The sequence below is a fragment of the Mchenga conophoros genome, linkage group LG12 (assembly GCF_057382185.1).
Source record: "Mchenga conophoros isolate Kocher_MC1m ecotype Shallow Benthic linkage group LG12, M_conophoros_male_GT1.1, whole genome shotgun sequence".
NCBI classification, from domain to species: domain Eukaryota; kingdom Metazoa; phylum Chordata; class Actinopteri; order Cichliformes; family Cichlidae; genus Mchenga; species Mchenga conophoros.
In genome coordinates this window covers 18,422,496-18,443,316 of record NC_140537.1, presented here as the reverse complement: position 1 = coordinate 18,443,316, position 20,821 = coordinate 18,422,496, and the positions used below count along the sequence as shown (strand labels likewise).

The window sequence follows — 20,821 nt, the reverse complement described above, 5'->3', positions numbered from 1 at the left end:
CAGCTAATAATAATGGTAGCAGTCAATTTTTAGAAAGCACAGATGAGCTGCAAAGCTTGAGGTATTAATAGTCAGTTGAATTTATATGGACATGAATGAACCCAGCCCCTTCCTCATTATGTTTTTTTCTAGACTCAAAGAGAACAACATGTACAATCTGAATAATATATTAAAGCTTTTTCAAAGAAAATTAAATCCAAGATAAAGGAAAGATATCTTCTAGGAAGGGGTGACTGTGGCTCAGGTGGCAGAGCAGATCAGCTACTGATTGGAAGGTTGGTGGTTCAATTCCTGGCTCCCCCAGTCTGCATGCCAAATATCCTTGGGCAAGATACTAACCCCAAATTGCCTTCCGATGCGTTCATCGGAGTGTGAACGTGTGTGAATGTTTATTAGTTGCACTTGAGTCTAGAAGTGCTGGTATGAGTGGGGGTGAATGAGGCATGTTGTATGCAGTGCTTTGAGTACTCCAGGAGAGTAGATGTATAAGAATCAGTCCATTTACCATATCTTCCTACTGCTTGTTGGGTTACATGCATTGTTTAGGGTTATGAGCAGGTCGGGCAAAGTATTGTCTCCATGTGACATATTTCTGCTGATCCCAGGGAAAAAGTTACTGTGCAGCAACATGGGAGGAAATGCTTTTAATCTGGCACCACAAATATTAGTACGCAACTCCTGATGTTTTTGACAGCAACACCGAGCAGCCCTTACCCTGCTTAGATCAGCAACTGCTATTAAAAAAGTGAAATTTGGTAGACATTTAAATAACAAAACTGAAATGCCTGTGTGACTGTCAACTCTGAATTTCATGTCCAATTTTGCCATCTTAAACAGTTCCCAGTTAACAATGACAAGCCAGGATTCAACCACACGGTTAGGCTTTCATAATATCTTTAAAGAAAACACACACACATGCACACACACGCACACATTTTACCTGCCTCAAGAGTATGAAATTTACATTTAAGCTCTTCAGCTCAGAAGCTGCACCCTGCTACTTTGCTGAGACATCTGATATGCCCTAATTGCGTCAAATGTATTTTAACCTAGCCTTTTTGTATGATGACTTTACTGGCTCATGGGCTCATGGTCACTGCATCCATCCTGCATTTCAACTGATGGAAGCTGGCACTGCACAAACAATATTACATCGAGGCTCTCAGCGTGAGCCGCCGGACGGTTGGGCTTTTAGTGAGTCTTTGGCCTTTTGTTCTCCCGTGCCCTTCCCACTCTGCCATTTCCGCCCATCAGGATTTGACAATGTCAGACAAATACACTTGAAGGTAAAAGTAGTAAGACTCGCGCAGCAACAAAAATGCTTTGGAATATGTCACTCAAAAGAAGAGGTCACATTGAAGACCACCATCCTTCTAGAAAGATCCAAAGAAAAGCGGAAATGAAGGCTGTCTTGTCAGAGACTAAATGCCATGAAAATGTCAGAGCCGTACCTTTTCTCGCAGGGGTCTCTTAAAAAAACATGAAACTTTCTAAAAACTCCAATGTTTATTAGCAAAATCTAAATTATATATGTTAAATAAAATTCCCAGTCTACCAATAACATTTCTGAAAATGTGACAAAGGCTGGCTCTAACTTGTTCACTGGAGAGCTAATATTCAACTTTCTACTTGGCAAATGTTAGTTTTACAATTAAATATGCTCAAATATGCTTCTTCGGTCTCAGTAGTATCCATGGTATTTTGACTGCACATACTGCAACCGCTGAGATTGTGCAATAAAGGTTTGGCGAACAGAATTCAGCAAATATATAGTTTTCTTGTTAAAGTTTAATTTATGCAGCCCCTGCAATTAGTAATGGAAGTAAAAAGGCCTTAAAAGTTTAAATTCCTCCAACCGAGGCAGATCAAAGAACAGCCGTGTCCGTGTGGTTTTTTTGATGAAATTGGTTTTGCTCATAAAACGCATCAGGTGCTTAATAAACGATACTTTTATAGAATAAACTCACTGCTTTAAAGGGAAGCCGTGTAGATAACTTGGCAGTATTCATACACTGCCAAATAACCATAATAACCAAACACAGCAAACAATATCCCCCTTTGTATGAATGGAGACAAAGTATGAAAGCTGTGTAGAGTAAGGATATGAAATGCTGTGAAATAGCAGCTGATTTGCTAAATTCTTCAAACTTGTCATGAGCACTTTGGCCTTCCTCATCACTCTGTCCTATTTTCTGTCTCGGTCCAGTTCCAGGTCAGTGGTCACAAGTCAAACCTAATTCAGTTCATTTTCTTACTCCATAATTATTTTTTCTTGCCGTGTTCTCGCTGCTCTGATCTGAAGTGAGTATAATACACGAAAAGTTGCTTTGAAATGCTTTAGGAAAAAAGGATTTACGATAGGTATTTGTGCAAAGAGCAAGATGCTGATGCCAAAAAGTAGTTTATACAGCAGGCAAACCTATTTTAGTAGCAAAAGTAGACAGCAGTCACTGCACTGGACTTACATATTCCCTTGAGACGCCTGTGTAGTTTGTCTATTGTGTCACATTCTTTGCATTGCTGCAGCAAAGTACTTTGATTCCTGTGGTATTATGTCTAATCTAAATAAATCATTCTTTTTTTAACCTACTTGATCTCCAACAAACCAGCAGGGATTAACATTAATGAAAGAAACATAGACAAAGACAATTACTGTAGATGTTGAGGATGCAACGAAAGAGGAATTATATATTCAGCTGCAGTACTTCCCGAGGATGTGAAGTGACATTTTAATTACATCACTGATGAAGATAAATCAGGTTCTTGTTTACTGTTGTCCTCTGTGGTCTTGCTTTTGTAATAAAACTCTTGTTACATTAGTTATTTCAATAATCAGAAGCAGTACTTTGGAATACCAAATATGCTACCTTAAAAATATGATTTTAACATCTATATGATAATTCAGAGATAAATACTTTAGCATCTATTGGAGCCAGCAAAAAAAGAATACACTCAGTCCACTCCATAGGGAGTGAATACAATGTACATCAAGACTGATGCTAATGGCATGTATTTATGGATGCACTGCATTAACTCTAGAATAAGCATATTGGAATTGCTATGGATTAATGCTGCTTTTAAGTAAATGGATTGTAAAATCAGCACTCACACACAAGGAAAAAAAACACCCTGAGAAATATGATAAAGGCTCAGGTATCCACCATATTTCATTTCCACTGAAAAACAGTCATGCAAAAGCAATCAGTGGACCAAATTGGACTGTGAGCTCAATCTCAAAACTCTGTACTAGACAAAGACAAGACATTTCTCAGATTCACACTATTAGAGGAAGTTTAAATAGGACTGCCTTATGAAGTGAAATGCTAAATGATGTAATCATGACTGTTTCTGGCCCGGCATGAGCAGGGAATCAATGCAGGAATTAGACTCAGGAGTAATGAAGGAAGGACGAGGCTTGGCTCGTTCCATTTCTCTATCTCCCCCTCTACACACACACACTTGCATGAAAACAAATGAATGGAAATCACGTTACCAAGCATAAAAAATTCCCACCTGCTGAAGTTGGTTCCTCACCATCTGCTGCTGTTGAGACACAAAGGAGAAAAAGGGGGGAAAGGGAAGAGAGAAAATTCCTATTAGCTTCATCACAACTATGTATTTAATGCCGCAGCTGTATTGCAACAGATTCGGCTGTACTGATAATTACATTTTGTGCTATCATATGCAAAGTTTTATTTAAGTGTAATTCCCTTGAGCACACAGTATGTGAAGGCAGACACACCTGCTACCTGTAGGGTACAATATCCTGCCAACAGACATGCTCTCCAGTGCTGCCATGAAACGTAACCTGGCACAGTGGAACATCTGATGCCCCATCAATACACGTGTCCTGGTCTGTTACCTTTCCCTAATATGTGTTCATCATTCTGGACCAATGTAGGATTAGCCCCTGTGGCATACTTACTTACTATCTGCATCCCTGGCTCCCAAGACCCAGTCCAGCTTTGTGGCTTAGATTTGGCCTGTCTGCTAGCATTACCACAACCCTCTGTCTCCATCATTAGTGTGAAATTGGTCCAAAAGACGTGCCCAAAAGTTGGGCACAGATGCAGAGGCAGTCAACCAAGGGCATCAGATTCAAGGATGATAAATATGATTGTCATTATTATTGGGGATGAACAGAATGTGTAACCAGAAATGGATGGATGGACAAACGAGGCCTGAATGTATTGAGATTTGCTGCTGTACAGAGCATATTAAGTATACGTGTCTATTATTTCTCAATAGCTAATGATGTTGCTTACCAATTCTTGCTTAATTAAAGTATGATTCAATGTCATGAGCATTTTTTTCATCCACAGCACTGAATACTAATTAGACATTAACATATGGAGAGGGTGAAGCCTGCATAAGCAGAAAAGCAGACATAGAGCGCCTGCATTGCACACAGGTGCAAATATATACAAAACCATCTGAGAAATCTGTTTCATTTCCAGCCACAACACACAGAACCATTTGGAGACCAGATTTTATTCTTTTTATAAACCAAACATCAGCGCTCTGTCAGGTTCTGCTCCCTGTGGTGTTTTTGGATGTGGAAATCAAATAAAGTGCTCTCGGGGGATTTTAAATAAGTTTTCTTTTTATTTATTTTATTCAACACATCTCCTAAATGTCTAGCAAATTATTTAGTGCATCACTAGTTGTGGTACTCTTTAGACAGAAATATACGATTGGAATCAAGGCAGCAGCATCTGTAAACTGAAGGGAAAAATGATTCACTTAGTCATAAATGTGATAAACAGATACAATTAAAGAGTGAACCACAGCCTTTAATGCTGCTTTGACTGTGAGAGAAAGCTTCAACTGAAGCCACACAGAGTCAAAGCCAAGCACTTTCTCAACCTCTCATCTGCCTGGCAGCAGAAGCTCTCCTTTGTGTTTTACCATGCGCACGGGCCAATGTAATCCCCAAACCGAGCGCATTCCACGGTTCACTTAGTGTGGTTTTCTTTCTGCGCCCGTTTTCTCTTCAGCCTCACCATAAGGGTCAAGACGCACACTTGCAAGCCCTCAGACACAGTTTTGTGTGTGTGCACACGCATGTGCACACACACAAAACTGCACACTTGATAAAGGCAAAAAAAACAACAACATATGCCTCAGAGTGCAGACAACTATTCACACCCACACATAAATACACATGCTGAGAAGACAGAGATGCATAAAAGGATGGGTTTTATGTTTATCCAAGTGTTGAAGTGGTGAATCATAAGAGTGCATAAAATATTGAAAGTACAGTGGGTTGGCAAAATTTATGTCTCTAATTGTTGGTGTTCTCCATAAAAATAACAAAACACCCAGTGTTAGCTGAATCACATAGCTTATTTCCCACAGCAGTGAGCATCGGGATAAACTGTGGACAAAAAATAAACAATAAAAATATGTATTAAAGATTACCTACACGTTCAGCTAGACTAAAATGGTGAAAGTGCAAAGTTTTGACTGGGAAACCGAGGCGGAGTCACTTTTGTTGTTGTCAGATTATTCGCTGACTTCCTGAAATCAGTAGCAGCAGAGATGTTGTGCATTAATGCTGAACCTCTTAGAGAGGGAGTCTGAATTGATGGTATGCATTTTGATGCATGTGAGGTCTGATTGTGACGTGTTTAATGCCAACAGTAAATTATTGGCATCATAATGGTTGTGTTCTTATCATGAATTCTACCCAGATAGGCATTGTTTCAATAAATATCATTCTTAACCACAACTTAAAAACTGTTACTAACATTCTTGAGAAAGTGCCTCTAATTTTATGCTAAAATGTTAAAACAAAGTCATTACATGAAATCTCTACAACAGAAAACAAAGAATTGCTGTATGCTGATTCAAAAATGACTGACAAACTGAATGTTGATATATTTTCTATTCATAAAATCCTGCAAATCCAACAAATCTTGTCAAAAGCTGTCATTAGAGCCTTACCAGATTGGCTGGATCTATTAAAAATCTATTGGTTCGTCTATATCAAAAAGTGGTAAAAACACAGCTGTTCTGCTAGCCAGCAAGCTATAAATATTACGTGGGTCATTCTACAGTATGGCTTATTGTCAGTTCTTCCCATATGAAGACACAAAAATACATTGCATGCACACAGTTAACTTTTTGAAAGTGTGTGTTTCGCCTTCCCATGCACTCCTTTCGCTGTCTTGTCTTTCTCCTCCCTGAACCTGGTATTATATTTGTTTACTGCAGGAGCAAACACAGGAATGGGCAACAGTGTAATTCTTGTGGTATAGTCCTATATTATTGAGACAAATCCATAAAGTAAACTGACAGACAAGGGCAATACCAAGCATATTGCTGTACAATAAATACTTGATGCATTGATATTTCTTCAGACCACATTAATAAATTTGTAGAACATGGAAGGTTCTGGAGATGGCTTATTTAAATGGCCCCTCCTTTTTACTAGGAGAAGGTACTCTCTATGAGATGATAAGCCTCTATCCCGGGACATATTGGTTTAATCTGACTGACAGCCAGGAGGCAGTAATAACCATCCATAATCTAAATAGGAACCAGTCAGGCTTTCCTGAATTGATATGACCTCAAGGTGTTCAGTGGAGATAGAGGAGCAAGTGCACAAGATGAACAAGCATAAAAACTATGCAGAACATGCATACTGTACATACACATTCATATAAGGGTGAAGATACCCCTTTATATATTAAACAATAGGGTTCACCAATTTTTTTACCACGATGGGTAAATATGTACACAGTACACTCACATTCCTTAATATGATAAGCCATTTTGATTTAGTAACTTTGTTTGCAAGAAGCATTTAAATCAATGACTGACCAACAGAAATCAGCTAGTACAGTTTAGTTAGTAGAGTTAAATGGCTGTGACCTTTAGTATTTACAGCTTGTTTTACACACATAAACGTATCCATGAAAACCTTGAGGGTTATGCAATGTGGACCAAAAGAATGCCAACAGTACGTAGCCTGTTCAGCGATAATGCACATGGGTCACTGAAGGCTGAGAATTATAACAATGATGTGAAATACATTCTGTGGCCTTCACAGTCACTCAGTCTGATTCACGAAGAATTTCACCCCTTTAGTTGAGTTCACTAGAAAATTTAAAGTTAAAACACAAACTGGCCCTGTTCCAGTTCCACATAACAGAAGGCGAAAGTGTTATTCTGAATTTGTATTTACTTTTTTTAATGTTAACATGTAAGTAAAAGTCACATCTGCAATGTCCCAAAGTTCTACACTTGTGCCAAAAATGAAAGGCATTTCTAACACCACGTTCCACAAGATGGAAAGTAAATAATGCCTTCTAAAGTCCTGGCACGTCCAAAGCAGCAAATCCATGAACTCGTGACTTCATTTTTGCACTCTTCTTTTTGTCAGCAAGTAAGCCCTTTACATCTATTTATTGTTCTATTCTTCTTCTATTCTCTGTGTACAGAGAATTTTACTGCAGCCAAATTCCCAATTGAATGTCTTCTAACACACAGCAGAGCAAGTGTAACATACTGACTGATGCACTCTCCATTAAGGTTCATTGTTAACCAGCAGTCATTTTCCAGAAACTGCTGCTGAGCAAACGTCTAAAACAAAAAGCAAAGAAACAGAGAATTATTTGTCTGTTAGGCTTAATGTGAATCGATAAATACATTTGGACTTTGAGTGGGGCTAGGTTGCATGAAATATTTAATGTATTTCAGTGTTTTTTCCTAACCATTACCATTAGCCTTATAACCCTACAACACTTCAATACTAAAGACAGCGTTATTGTTTTGATGTACCTGCATTTGTCAGGGTAAGGGGTTAACACAATGATTGCACTGTTATTATGATAGCAGTGCATTACACAGTCGTGGGAGCCACTGACTGTTTTATGCTGTTGTGTTGACACTGACCCTCACTGGTGCTTTGTATTCTGGAAAGGTTGTGTAGGAACCTCATTTTGATGGTAGTTTTTTACAAGGATATCCAGCGGGTGTTTGAGTGGATGCCCCTTACATCAGTAAGGCAAATTACTATCCAGTTTTTTTAAGAGATAACAAGCTAATGGAGAAGTTTGATCTGATTCAGTAGGTTGCCTTTCAGCTATACCTACTGCAAACTTTTTTAGTGCTTAATTAGGGCTGATCAACTGAAAACCCAATAACGTTAACCAGAAAGAGGTAAACCCGAGTTCTGTCGAAAATAAAGGCTCTGTAAAGCTTATCACTCTCACTGTCATGGCCAGTGAAGCCATGGCAAAGTCGAAAAACGATCCGGGTAATGGATCGTATTCCCATTTAGCAGTGTAGCATCAAATATGACAGTCGGCTGTCAGTGCTAATGATGGCAGCCCAGACACCTCCTTGCTGGAGCTGACAAATCCTTTTTTCTGTGTGCCAAGTAGCTCTACTGTAGTTATCTCAAGCAGTAAAACTTTTGTTAGAGTTCCCATGCTTCTTCCCAACATTTGGTGGTAAGTAGGAGATATGCTCAGCCTTAATTAGCATACAGTAGCTTAAAAAAAAAAAGATCCATAAAATTATCACACAAACCAGTTTAATTTGCCACAGACCTGCATTTAATTAGTGCATGACTCAACCTGCAGCTTAAAAGGTTCCATGTGTTTTCAGCCATAAATGAGCAATAGTAATTATCACAGTCACACTTTTAGTCACCTGCAGACTAGCAATGTCATAAATCATCACAGACAGCTTCAAATGGTGATTCTAGGTAAAGGTATCATTTCTATGAGACACAATACAGGCAATAATCATTTACACTTTGCATGGTTAAGATGTTTAGAAAAGTCCTCTGGACTCTGAAAGTGTAAACGCTTGAGACTTTGTTTCGCTTATAAGACATTTACTGATATCAGCACAGCTTCCCATGAAGACCATCAGTATTTATGTGTGAAAATATCATTTTACTTCTTCTCACAGTGAATAAAAGAAACAAATGTCTAAAGTGGTTTGTTGCAAATAGGATTTAGTTAGTGGCACTGCAGCACATATGGCAGCCTTTATACATGTTCTACATTTGCACTAAAGATATCACCTTTCCCTGTGCTCCACAAACACACACAAACACACACACACACAAACCATGAACAGATGCTCATTGCACATCTATCTCCCACATAAGAGCACCCTTAAAAGTGTTTGTTCCATCACTACGGTGCTTATTAACATTAAATCATCCAGCTATGGAGTGGGTGGCTAACTGTGAAATGACTCACAGACACAATACCAACAATAATTAGGGAGGCATTGTTGAGGCACTTCCTTATCATTAGTTGTTTTCCAACTAATGACAAGGAAGAATGCAGTAGCACAACCCTTTATATCAAGTGGAGTGGTAAGCACCATCTCTCTGTAAGTAAATAACCCATCCATCCTCATTTTACTTTTTTGTCAGCGGAGCAGGAGTGCAGGGTAAAGTATACCCTTAATGTGGGGCTCTTTGACATGTGGTTTAGAATGGAAAAGAAAGGCACCTCCCTACAGAAAGATGTCAGACACTTATCCCAACAATTCATATGACTTCTAGGCATGCTTTATGCACCATTACAACCTCTATGTAATAAAACAGGAGTAGATATATTGTGAAAAATGGGGCAGGAGGTATGAAAAAAAAATCTCATTGGAAAGTTTCTGGCAAAATACTTCAGCTGTACAGCTGTGTTTCCTGATACAGCACAGAAATACTTACACTGTTTTATTAAACGGATATACAGGACATGTGGCTTAAAATTATTTTTTAAATAAACAATCCATCAAAATTCAGAGGTTATGTGAATTGTGGCTGTTATGTGCAAGTGCACAAAGAAAGTTGTGTTTTGCTGACTGTATTGCAAAAAAATGAAGTTGGAGAAACTCACAAAGAGTCATATCCAAGACAAATTAATCTTGCTATGTTATCAATAACCAAGGAGAAGTAGTGATTCTTGTCAAAACTGAAAAGTGCTCATAAAATGTTAAGTATGAGTTGACCTTCAGGACAATGGCAAAGATCTGTTAGGTGATCTTTGTGTGCAAATTTTATAAAGACTATTTGAGAATTAACAATTCTTGTGCATTGTGGAGTGACGGTGGAAAGGGCAATGGACAAGTCGCTGTCCATTGCCCTGTGGCTTTGTGGCTTTGTAGCCTTAGACCAGTACAGTGGACCCATAATGAATGCAATGATGTTTAATGCCAGTGTGATAAGAATATGCAACTTTAGCTTTCTTTAGTCATCAAAATAAAGGATGACCTGCTGAAATTCAACCTGAGCAGAATGGAAAAGAAAGCCACTTTTAAGTGGCTTTGAATGTGGCATGGTAGTTGGAGTATTTCCCACAGAACCTTCTCTAGGGTTTACAGAAAACGGTCCAAAATAGAAAATACCCAGTGAGCGGCAGTCCTCTAGGCAAAATTGCCTTTGTTAATGCCAGAAGTCAGAGGAGAATGGCCAGACTTCTTTGAGATTATTGTAAGACAACAGTAACTCGAATAACCCCAGCCAATGTATGGAGAAAAGCATGAACGCACTACATGCTGAAGTTTGAAACAGATGTACTACAGCAGCAGAAATCCATACTGGATCCTACTCCTGCCAGCTAAGAAGAAGAAAAAACGAGGCTACAATTTGCACAGACTGCTCTGATGAGTCTCAATTTCTGCTGTGACATTCAGATGATGGGGGTCAGAATTTGGTATTAATAACATTAAAGCATAGATTCATCCTGCCTTGTATCACTCGTTTAGGCCTGTGATGGTAGTGTAATGGCCTGGGGGATATTTTCTTGGCAATCTTTGGGCCAATTGCTGACAAAGTCCTTCCCTTTATTATCACAGTGTACCAATCTTCCAATGGCTGCTTCCAGCTGGATAACATGCCAATTCACAGAGCTCAAATAATCTCAAACTGGTTTCTGGAACATGAGAATGAGTTCACTGTACTCAAATGGCCTCCACAAGTCTCCAGAACTCAATCCAATAGAGCCCCTTTGGGATGGAAGATTCACATCATAGATGTGCAGCTGACAAATCTTTAACAGCTACATGATGCTATCATATCAATATGGTCCAGAATCTTTGAGGAATGTTTCCAGCACTTTTCTAAATCTGTGCCACAAAGAATTAAGTTTGTCCTGAAAGCAAAAGGTGATCCAACCAGGTGCTATTAAGGTGTACCTGCAAAGTAGCTGGTGCGTCTGTATGATAATGGCATTTAGCTATGTTATTCATATATCTGCTGCAATTATGTGTCTCTCTTAAGACACAAGTTTAGGAGACTTAAATATAAGGATTTTCTTTTTCTGTAGCAAGTATTCAAACCATATGGCAACATATTCACAATAACGCACAAGGTACATATTGTGTTCAGAATTAAGAAACTGATGTGGGCAAACACAGAGCCGTAATATAAGACAGATTCTCATTTTTTTAAAGTATGACTGATTGAAAAAATTCAATTAAAAAGAAATGTAAAATTCCTGAAACTAATAATACGACAAACTGTATGTGAATGCATGTGGAAGAGGTGCTCAGTCAAATAGAGCATCAAATTGCTATTCCAAGCATAAGATAATGAAAACCCCATGGATGAGTCTGTCTGCAGAGAAGTGTTTTTGTAATGTGGTCAATACAGAGCGCAGACATATCCAAGGTTTGATTCATACTGTTTTTTTGACATGGAATCGATATGTTTCTTAGTCTTAGAGTCAGTGTGCAAAACAAAGTGTCAACATAATAACATATGTTCTTGAAGGTAACTTAGTCTGTATGATTTATTGAATTCTACCACAAGAATACAGTAACAGGAAAAAAATCTGACAGCCTAACAGGCAATTATCAATAAAATGAAAACTCTCATGCTGGTTACTGAAACCCTTTACAAATGAAATGTGATTGATTGAAAGGTAAGAGATAGAAAACTAAAACAAGCAAGTGCCCTTCAGTGCCATAACAAAACGATTCATTTGCATTTTAACTTTTGATACTCTTAAAAAGACAATCATTAACTGACTAACACTCTGTTTATTGAGATTCCTTGGCAAAGACTTTAATATCACAAAACTAACTGATAAAAGAACAGATGGCCAGGTAACCTCTGGGTATTCTTCTTCTTCTGCTGTAAACTGGTGTAAACCTTTCATAAACCAGAACATCAGTGAGATAGTAGTTAATTCAGCTCCGCAGTTATAAAAGTTGAAAGTCATTTGAACAATACAGCAGGAGGAGTAGCGATTCTTTTGGGTTCAGTGATTCATTTCATTTTTGGTCATATTGAATAAAATATTAAATCCATTTTGTAAATGTTTGTAATTTTAAAGGTCAGAAGAGGAAATTATTCAGAAATTGTGATTGAAAAAAACTATTAAAAAAACTAATCTCAAGGCTTTATAATGAGTCTATGACATTGTCACTATTGTGTCACCCACAAACTGGTGAGTGACGTGGTAGCTATGGCCATTTTTTATACATCGTTCTCAGGTAGATGTGATTTGCATCTCCACTCATAAATTGGTCAAATATTTTTTTTAAAAAAAGCTGTTTTCACTCTTATGTATGCAGGGCATATTCTGTGTTGTACAACCAATAAACAAAAGCAAATGAGGTCCCTGAGTGGTAGAGCGCACAACCCCATTATGCAGCAGAAGCTCTTTCCTAAAATTTTATGGTAATTTTCCACCCCTTTGTATCAGAAACCTGTGTTTACTTCAATTATCTGAGATGGAACTCTAAAGGTTAACTGCTATTGTCTTTCACAAAAAAATAATAAAAGCTCTAGAACAGCTGAACTGACACAGTGAGGTTATTTGTTTTATTTTATTTTTATGTCTTTTTTTTAAGTCAGGTTGTATAACGCCTGTACACTCATATGATACACTAAACTGTCAAATGTGTCAGTTGTATAATTTGTGGCACAGAAATCTGCTGTCATGGGCTTTGGGATGTACTTAAGGCAAACACCTACCAGAGCCGCCATCTGTTATATATAAAATTCACTACTTGACACTGACAGTATGAGAAACAACGCCCAGGATCACAGTAGCTGTTTAGTTCCTAAAAATTATTTTGTAGGAAAAGAATTTTTGATGGCACAGACTTTGAAGAAGGAAAAGGCACTTAAAGGTCATCAGGACCGCTTTCCCCTTGTGCGGTGGTGCTTTATATTCAACTGAAGGGCCTCTGAAGGTAGAAGAATTGTTCATCCAGAGATTTGGCTCATAAATAGTGGGGGAAAAAACAAGGAAAAAGACAACACTGTAAGTCAGCATGACTGGCATATTCAGGGTGGGCCATTTATATGGATACACCGTAATAACATGGGAATGGGTGGTGATATTAAAGTCCTGTTTGTGGCACATTAGTATATATGAGTAAAGTTACGTTGAAACCAAGCACACCATTGTTTTTCTTATGACATTACCAATAAGTTTGATGTGTCACATGGCCCACTTCCTATTGAAAAAACAAAAGTTGTATCCAAGATGGCCGACTTCTAAATGGCCACCATGGTCACCACCCATCTTGAGGAGTTTGCCCCCTCACATATACTACTGTGCCACAAACAGGACTTTAATATCACCAACCATTCCCATTTTATTACGGTGTATCCATATAAATGGCCCACCCTGTATATTACCAACACACCTGATACTGTTACACACTGTGATACTGATACATAAGAGCAAAGCTTATGTTAGGGTTTTCAAATACTAACAATTAGAGTATCAGCTTAGATACTCGTTCACAGCAGGATGAGCGCTGTGTTCGCTTCCTCCTGTTGTTACAACATATAGCTCTACTGCAGATAGGCAGGCACGCAGCTCTGTCACTCACTAGTAACGGAAGTAGCTGGCATTCACAATACTGAACAACACTTTAAGAGGAATGTCAAGAAATTGAACAGCTACCATAAATATTAAAGAAGCCAACGCACACATTAACGTTAGCCATCTAACTATTAGCAGTGATATGGTTACTACATTAGCCATCTGTTACGTTATCATTAAGGTAATAGCTAGCGGCTATGATTAATATTAACAACAGTTAGCAGGCCTGCCCACGTGTAACGCAATGTTAATACAATGCTACAAGTTAATACATTGTTAATACACAGTGTTCATTTAACAGAATATCATAATTATTGGCTTAAAGTCATAGAGGAAAGCTGAGAAACATCTACTAGCCTACAGAAACCAACTCTCCCTCAGAAAATCTAAAATAAAAAGTGTTGTCAAATATATACACCTTTCACTTACGCTGTTTTTTTCTGCCATTAATAGATATAGTAAAGACTGAAAGGAAAGAGAGTGGAGAAGACGTGCAGCAAAGGGCCAGACTCGAACCCGGGCCAGCAGCTATGGTCGCCTGCTCGTCCCACTGAGATAAACCAGCGCCCTACACTTTTGTTACTGTATGTTTTATGCTATTTAAACCACCTGAACACCAGTGCCATCTTGCTCTACTCTTTATTAAAAAGAAAAAAAAAACCTTGGTATCACAAATTTCATTGAGTAACCAGTATTTTCATTGCTTAAAGCAAGGAAGCTTGGCTACATGATTACAACTTGTGACCCGTTTAATTTAATTTAATTACTCTATTATAGTGTCAAACTACTGTAGTATTTGTCAAGCTGGAGGAGAATATCTGAAATTAAAAAGGAATCAATCCACGTCAAGAGGTCTCATTTTTCATTGTGTTCACCAAATGACAAAGCAGGGAAAATATAAACTAAATCTTGGTTTCCTTTTGAAGTGTGTAGCTAAAGAATAATTTGTTCACATCAAACAAGAGAGGAGAACCTTCCGACTCATTCCACTGTATTGTTAGTGTAGAGAAAAGGGAGGAGGGGTGAAATTCTCACTCCTCCTTAATTGGATGTAATAGCTAGAGGGAATAAACTTGGTTTGGCCTCAGGGAGGGGAAAGTAAGAAGAGAGCGAATATGTTTGAGAGGGCTGAAAATGCTAAACATCCATGGAAAACTATAAAGACAGACAGTGTGGTCCTGGTAAGCTGAACACGTATGCAAACTACCGTTCAGAAACTGCCTTATAAAGATAAAGGCACAAAGAGAAGTAGAAAAAAAATTAACATACAGGAATGTGGACTGGAATTAAAGTCACCAGAGAAGCGAGACAGAAGAGAGAGATCTAAAGGAAGCAGCACATCACACAGATGAAATGGGTAAACGATAACAGAGCTCACACTGGCCACCAAGTCTGTGAAAGCTTATCGAAGGTCCTGGTCCAGAGAGACGATATCTACGCCTTTGCTGCAGGGACATTTGAGGATGAAAGAAACCTTAGGTGCTCCTATTAAGTCAGACAGTTGGTGAGCACATTCCTTTACACCGCCCCCCTCTGAGTTAAACAGATTTCTATATCTACTGGAAGTAAGGAGGTCAAACAAAGGGCTCAGTCAGGTTTTACTTTATAACAAGGAAATTTAAGTCTGTTGATGTTTGATATTAGTTCAGCTTTTTTACTTATTCTTAAGGCATTTACAACCTGCAAAGTGTGTTGATATTTTTTGAGCTGTCATGGGAGATGTCATGCTTTATGATATGGCCTGCAAATATAATTTTTCCTAATACGCTTAAATGTGAACCCATTGACGAATACAGTCACGCCAGTGTTTTGATCTAAGTAACCAATGCAAGCATTTCTTTGCATTTAAGCACTACTTTGTTTCATTATAAGTTTCTCATTTTAAACTAACATGCAATAAAAGGGGAAATTGAAACCAAACAAAACAGAACAGTATTTAATTGAACCAGGCAATTGGATACATTTACTTTATTAACTGTTAAATCTAAATTCAGAAGCAACTCAATCTCTCTTTTTCTGTATTTTCTAAGAGAGTTCCAATAAACAACAGCAAGAGGTGTAGCTGTGGCAAACTATGCGTTCAATATATTCCCCACCCTCGTAAGGAAGGAGGCACAGATGTGTTTCCAACACTGGCTAAAATGCAGAGAGAATCATACATAATACATAAGAAAAGCAAATTATTTCTCGTTTATTTGTGGGGGGCTTTTAAATCTGTTGTTAGGCATTAAACAAACAGTTGTTTCAACTCTGTTACAACTTTGATCACTATATGTTAAAAGCATTTATGATCCAAAATTCACATCCCATAATTCGTATGGTTTGGTTGAGCTCCAGTCAGCGTGAGGCCTGAGGTATCATCAAATGTAATCATCACCTCTAAGGCCTGCACACCCAAAAATCTGTCTTTGGAGTCCTTGTCATAAAGCAACTTCTGTTACCACAAAAGCATCCAAAAATGGAGCTCAAAGGATTGGAGATCTCTCTTGCCAGCCAGGAGCATCCTCTGAATTTTATAAGTTTGGTTATGCTGAAATCACTTTCTTGCTCTTTTCTTGCCTCTACTGCTTCTCTGACTTCATAGTGGGAGTGTGCTAAATTTATTTTTTAGCCACTCTGTACAGAGATATATTCCCACAGGAGCTCAAAATTCCAGATAAGACCATCAAGGCTAGAGTCCGTGGTGTGGTTAAGACCTAAACTGTGCTTAGAGAAAGAAAAAGTAGAGTGGCTTGAAGAGAGGGAGGGGTTTTAAAGAAATGCCCATCTAGCTTATTTCTTTTCTTTTGTGTAAAGGTCTCCATCCTTGTTAGCAATAAGCTGGTCCCCCATTCTGCCCTCTACTGTTCTCATTACTGTGCATCCTGCCTCAGCCAGCACTAAGCCCTGCAGAGGTGCACAGGGGGCTTTCGTCTGAGGATAAGATCGATACTTCTCCTCATCATGGGCCAGGGGCAGCGATAATGCACTCAGCCCAAGGCCTAGAGGGTTCACAGGATTTTTTTTCCAGCAACTTGGGATCTAGCTTTTTCTGAGGTGAACCACTATAGTATGAACCATGACTACAGAACAAATGTATGCAACGGTTACAGAACAACAAAAACATTTTAGATTTGAAACAATTAAGAGGTCCTTAAAAAAATCTTTGATACACAGATGCAGAAGCACGACCTTAACTGACAGGGAAAAGTATTCACTGCTCATATCATGCACCTGTCATGAATGTCTTATTAATCTAGTACTTACAATTTGGATTTAACATCTTTCAGCCCTATCCAAGGGATAATGACTGAGTGGTTCAACCAGCAGACCCAACAATGCACTGTGCCTAAGCAATCCTCTTTTATATAAAGTCTTTCCTTGACACACTAGTTGCATTGAAATACACAGCATCAAAATTTAAGTGTGGGTTATCATGTTAGTGTCCTTTCTCAAGCATCTATTCTATTAAATAGTAGTGGCTGCTTTTTTTTCACAAGTATTGCATTACGTTACTTAATTATTCCCTGGAGAAAGCAATTCTTTGCAAACATATTGTTACATTACTTTTAAATGACTCCATAACATGGCCTGAGACACACTGTCAAACTTAACATTTAACAATATAAAACTCGGAGGCTGCAGTTCCACACACTGACAAAAATACCCATCGTAATGAGGAACACAAGCTTGTTCCTTACGTGTTTATGTATTACACAAGGCCATTAAAGACAGAGGCATTAAAGCTGGAAAACAGCCCAAATAGCACTTCCCAACACCAAAGTGATTCTGCTGTTTAACTAACCTCCGAACGATCTCAGCTGATTTTATACTTTGTTTTATTTTATGTTACTTATACAAAGTGTTCAAGAGAAAGTTAAATGCTGCAGTACTTATTTCAGGTTTAGTATCCCTTTAGGCTGATATTAAATATCCTATTAAAGATGATGACCATGCTTTCACAGTTCTGAATTTTGATCTGAAACACAGAGTTCATAAATATGACTCTTATAAAGGAAAATAAGCTGGGGTGATGAGGTCAATAATAACAGCTAGTGCATGCCTGTGCTATTGTTTGGCCTCCTGTTGGCACCTAATGTACACTGAACAAAAATATAAACGCAACACTTTTGTTTTTGCTCCCATTCCCCATGGGATGGACGTAGAGACCTAAAATTCATTCCAGATACACAATATAACCATCCCTCCCAAACAGTGGTCACAAATGTGTGGTAGTGGGCACATCTGCCCATATTGAGATAATCCATCCCACCTCACAGGTGTGCCACATCAGGATGCTGATCTGACATCATGAGTAGTGCACAGGTGTACCTCAGACTGCCCACAACAAAAGGCCACCCTGGAATGTGCAGTTTTGTCTCACAGCAAAATGCCACAGATGCCACAAGCAATGAGGGAGCGTGCAATTGGCATGCTGACAGCAGGAATGTCAACCAGATCTGTCGCCCGTGCATTGAATGTTCATTTCTCAACCATAAGCCGTCTCCACAGGCGTTTCAGAGAATATGGCAGCACATCCAACCGGCCTCACAACCGCAGACCTCGTGTAACCACACCAGCCCAGGACCTCCACATCCAGCAGGTTCACCTCCAAGATCGTCTGAGACCAGCCACCCAGACAGCTGCTGGAACAATTGGTTTGCACAACCAAACAATTTCTGCACAAACTGTCAGAAACCGTCTGAGGGACGCTCAACTGCATGCCCGTCGTCCTCATCGGGGTCTTGACCTGACTCCAGCTCGTCGCCGTAACAGACTTGTGTGGGCAAATGCTCACATTCGATGGCGTCTGGCACGTTGGAGAGGTGTGCGCTTCACGGATGAATCATGGTTCACATTGTTCAGGGCAGATGGCAGCTGAGAATGTCCCAGTTCTTGCATGGCCAGCATACTCACCGGACATGTCACCCATTGAGCATGTTCGGGATGTGCTTGACCGGCGTATACGACAGCGTGTACCAGTTCCCACGAATATCCAACAACCTCGCACAGCCATTGAAGTGGAGTGGACCAACATTCCACAGGCCACAATTGACAATCTGATAGACTCCATGCGACGATGTGTTGCACTGCATGAGGCAAATGGTGGTCACACCAGATACTGACCGGTTCTGGGTCCCCAGACCCCCAATAGCGCAAAAAACTGCACATTCCAGGGTGGCCTTTTGTTGTGGGCAGTCTGAGGTACACCTGTGCACTACTCATGATGTCAGATCAGCATCCTGATGTGGCACACCTGTGAGGTGGGATGGATTATCTCAATATAGCAGATGTGCCCACTACCACACATTTGGACTGATTTGTGACCACTGTTTGGGAGGGATGGTTATATTGTGTATCTGGAATGAATTTTAGGTCTCTACGTCCATCCCATGGGGAATGGGAGCAAAAACAAAAGTGTTGCGTTTATATTTTTGTTCAGTGTATGTAATTAAATTGAGAAATGTGGAAAAAAAAATAGGGGTGGTAGATGTTTTAACGCTGAAAAATGGGTCATTTTAGCCATCTGCTAGGTGGTTGCTAGGCAACGTCCCAGCATCATAACGCGATGCATAATTAAACTTTTGTAGTGATACATATTATTTTATTGTCATAAAATAAAAAATTATACAATGTTTTTGTAAGGTGTTCTAGGTGCATAAATGCTAAAAATTGGTACAAGGTAGGCAAGACAATAACATCATAATACCTGATATGATAATATTTCATATAATGACTTTCAGAGTCATAACATGTAATGTATATGCCAAGTGTGGTTTCTCAACTTCTGATAATTTAAGAAGAGTTTGTGGCTAACAAAACAAGCACGTGAGACAGTTTTCCATGTGTTTATGAAGGAGAAATAAACAAACTATAATCAAAAGTACCGAAAAGGTAACACTTCATAATATGGCCTGTGACTATCATATTTACTTACAAATACTTAGAGGTACATATTCTGCAATTTCAGAGGTAACAGTCAGGTTGTTACAGGAAACAGTGAAATAATTATACTGTAAGTAAATTTAAATAGTGTATGTGTAAGTAATTTTATGTTGTGCATTAGTAATTTAAAGGTTTTTTACACGATAGAACACAAATTAAACTGTAAGTAATTTTAAGTATAATATAAGTGATTTTAAGTACTCCATCATTTTTTGGTGATGATCGAGTATTATGGAGTGAATTAATGCTGTATTTTTACATCTTTATTTAATACTCATTATGTTGATGTGCACGATGGATGTTCTATTATTCGACTGTGTTAAGTTGTCTGACGCCACTCCATAATGCGAATCTTGCCATGAAAAATAAAATGTACTTACAATGTAAGATTTCCAAATATGTTTTTCCACAAGAAATTATGCAGTAAATTAGTTATACAGTACTTAAAATTACACAAAAATTTGTGTCTCCTTTCCTGTAAAACACCTGAAGTCATTCACAACAAAAATTACTTGTGTTATTACTTACATTTACCTATATTACAACTGTTTATCTGTTCCCTTTAAAAGCCTCACTTGCTACCTCCTTTATTCAGTGCACCTTGCTAAGTATTTGTATGTCAATATAATTACCCTGTAATTTCAAACAAAGTACACTGACATTCCATTTAATTACAGGGGATTACACTTTTTTTCTGAGGCCATAAGGAGAAGTAGAATAAAAAATAGAAAACTTTCTTTTATTCAATTAGCTATCTATCAAATTACAGAAAAAATAGAAACATGGCTATCCCTCAGTCACAAAAGTAAAAGCCAAAACAATTAAATAGTGCTCAAATCTTTCCTCTGATGTAATTCTCAGACAGGCAGAGATGCATAGCATCAAGGCTTTTTGATGGATTGTGCTAATTATTATGATTCAAAAGCATCCTATTTCAGGTTCTTGCTCATTAAGAGTTAGAAAGGCTAATTGGATTAAGTAAATATGTCATTTTCCAATACAGCCATATCACAAAGGAGTAATGCCAATTGGTGCCTTTCAATTTTTTTTAATAATTGCGGTCATCAGATTACGTATTTGCACAGACA

The 20,821-nt window shown here is 38.5% G+C and overlaps 1 protein-coding gene across 3 annotated transcripts in view; it reads right to left on the bottom strand.

Annotated features, from left to right (window-relative positions):
* edil3a (EGF like and discoidin domains 3a) overlaps window positions 1-20,821 on the bottom strand; it is a 132,071-nt gene that overhangs the window by 96,386 nt on the left and 14,864 nt on the right. The window contains exon 2 of one of the 3 annotated variants that reach the window (XM_085294147.1): window positions 3,514-3,540. The exons of 1 other annotated variant lie outside the window; for it this stretch is intronic. In XM_085294147.1, the coding sequence (XP_085150273.1) occupies window positions 3,514-3,540 (27 nt within the window). Of the gene's footprint in view, window positions 1-3,513; window positions 3,544-20,821 lie in introns of all 3 variants that reach the window. One more of the 3 variants, XM_085294146.1, reaches the window with a different exon arrangement.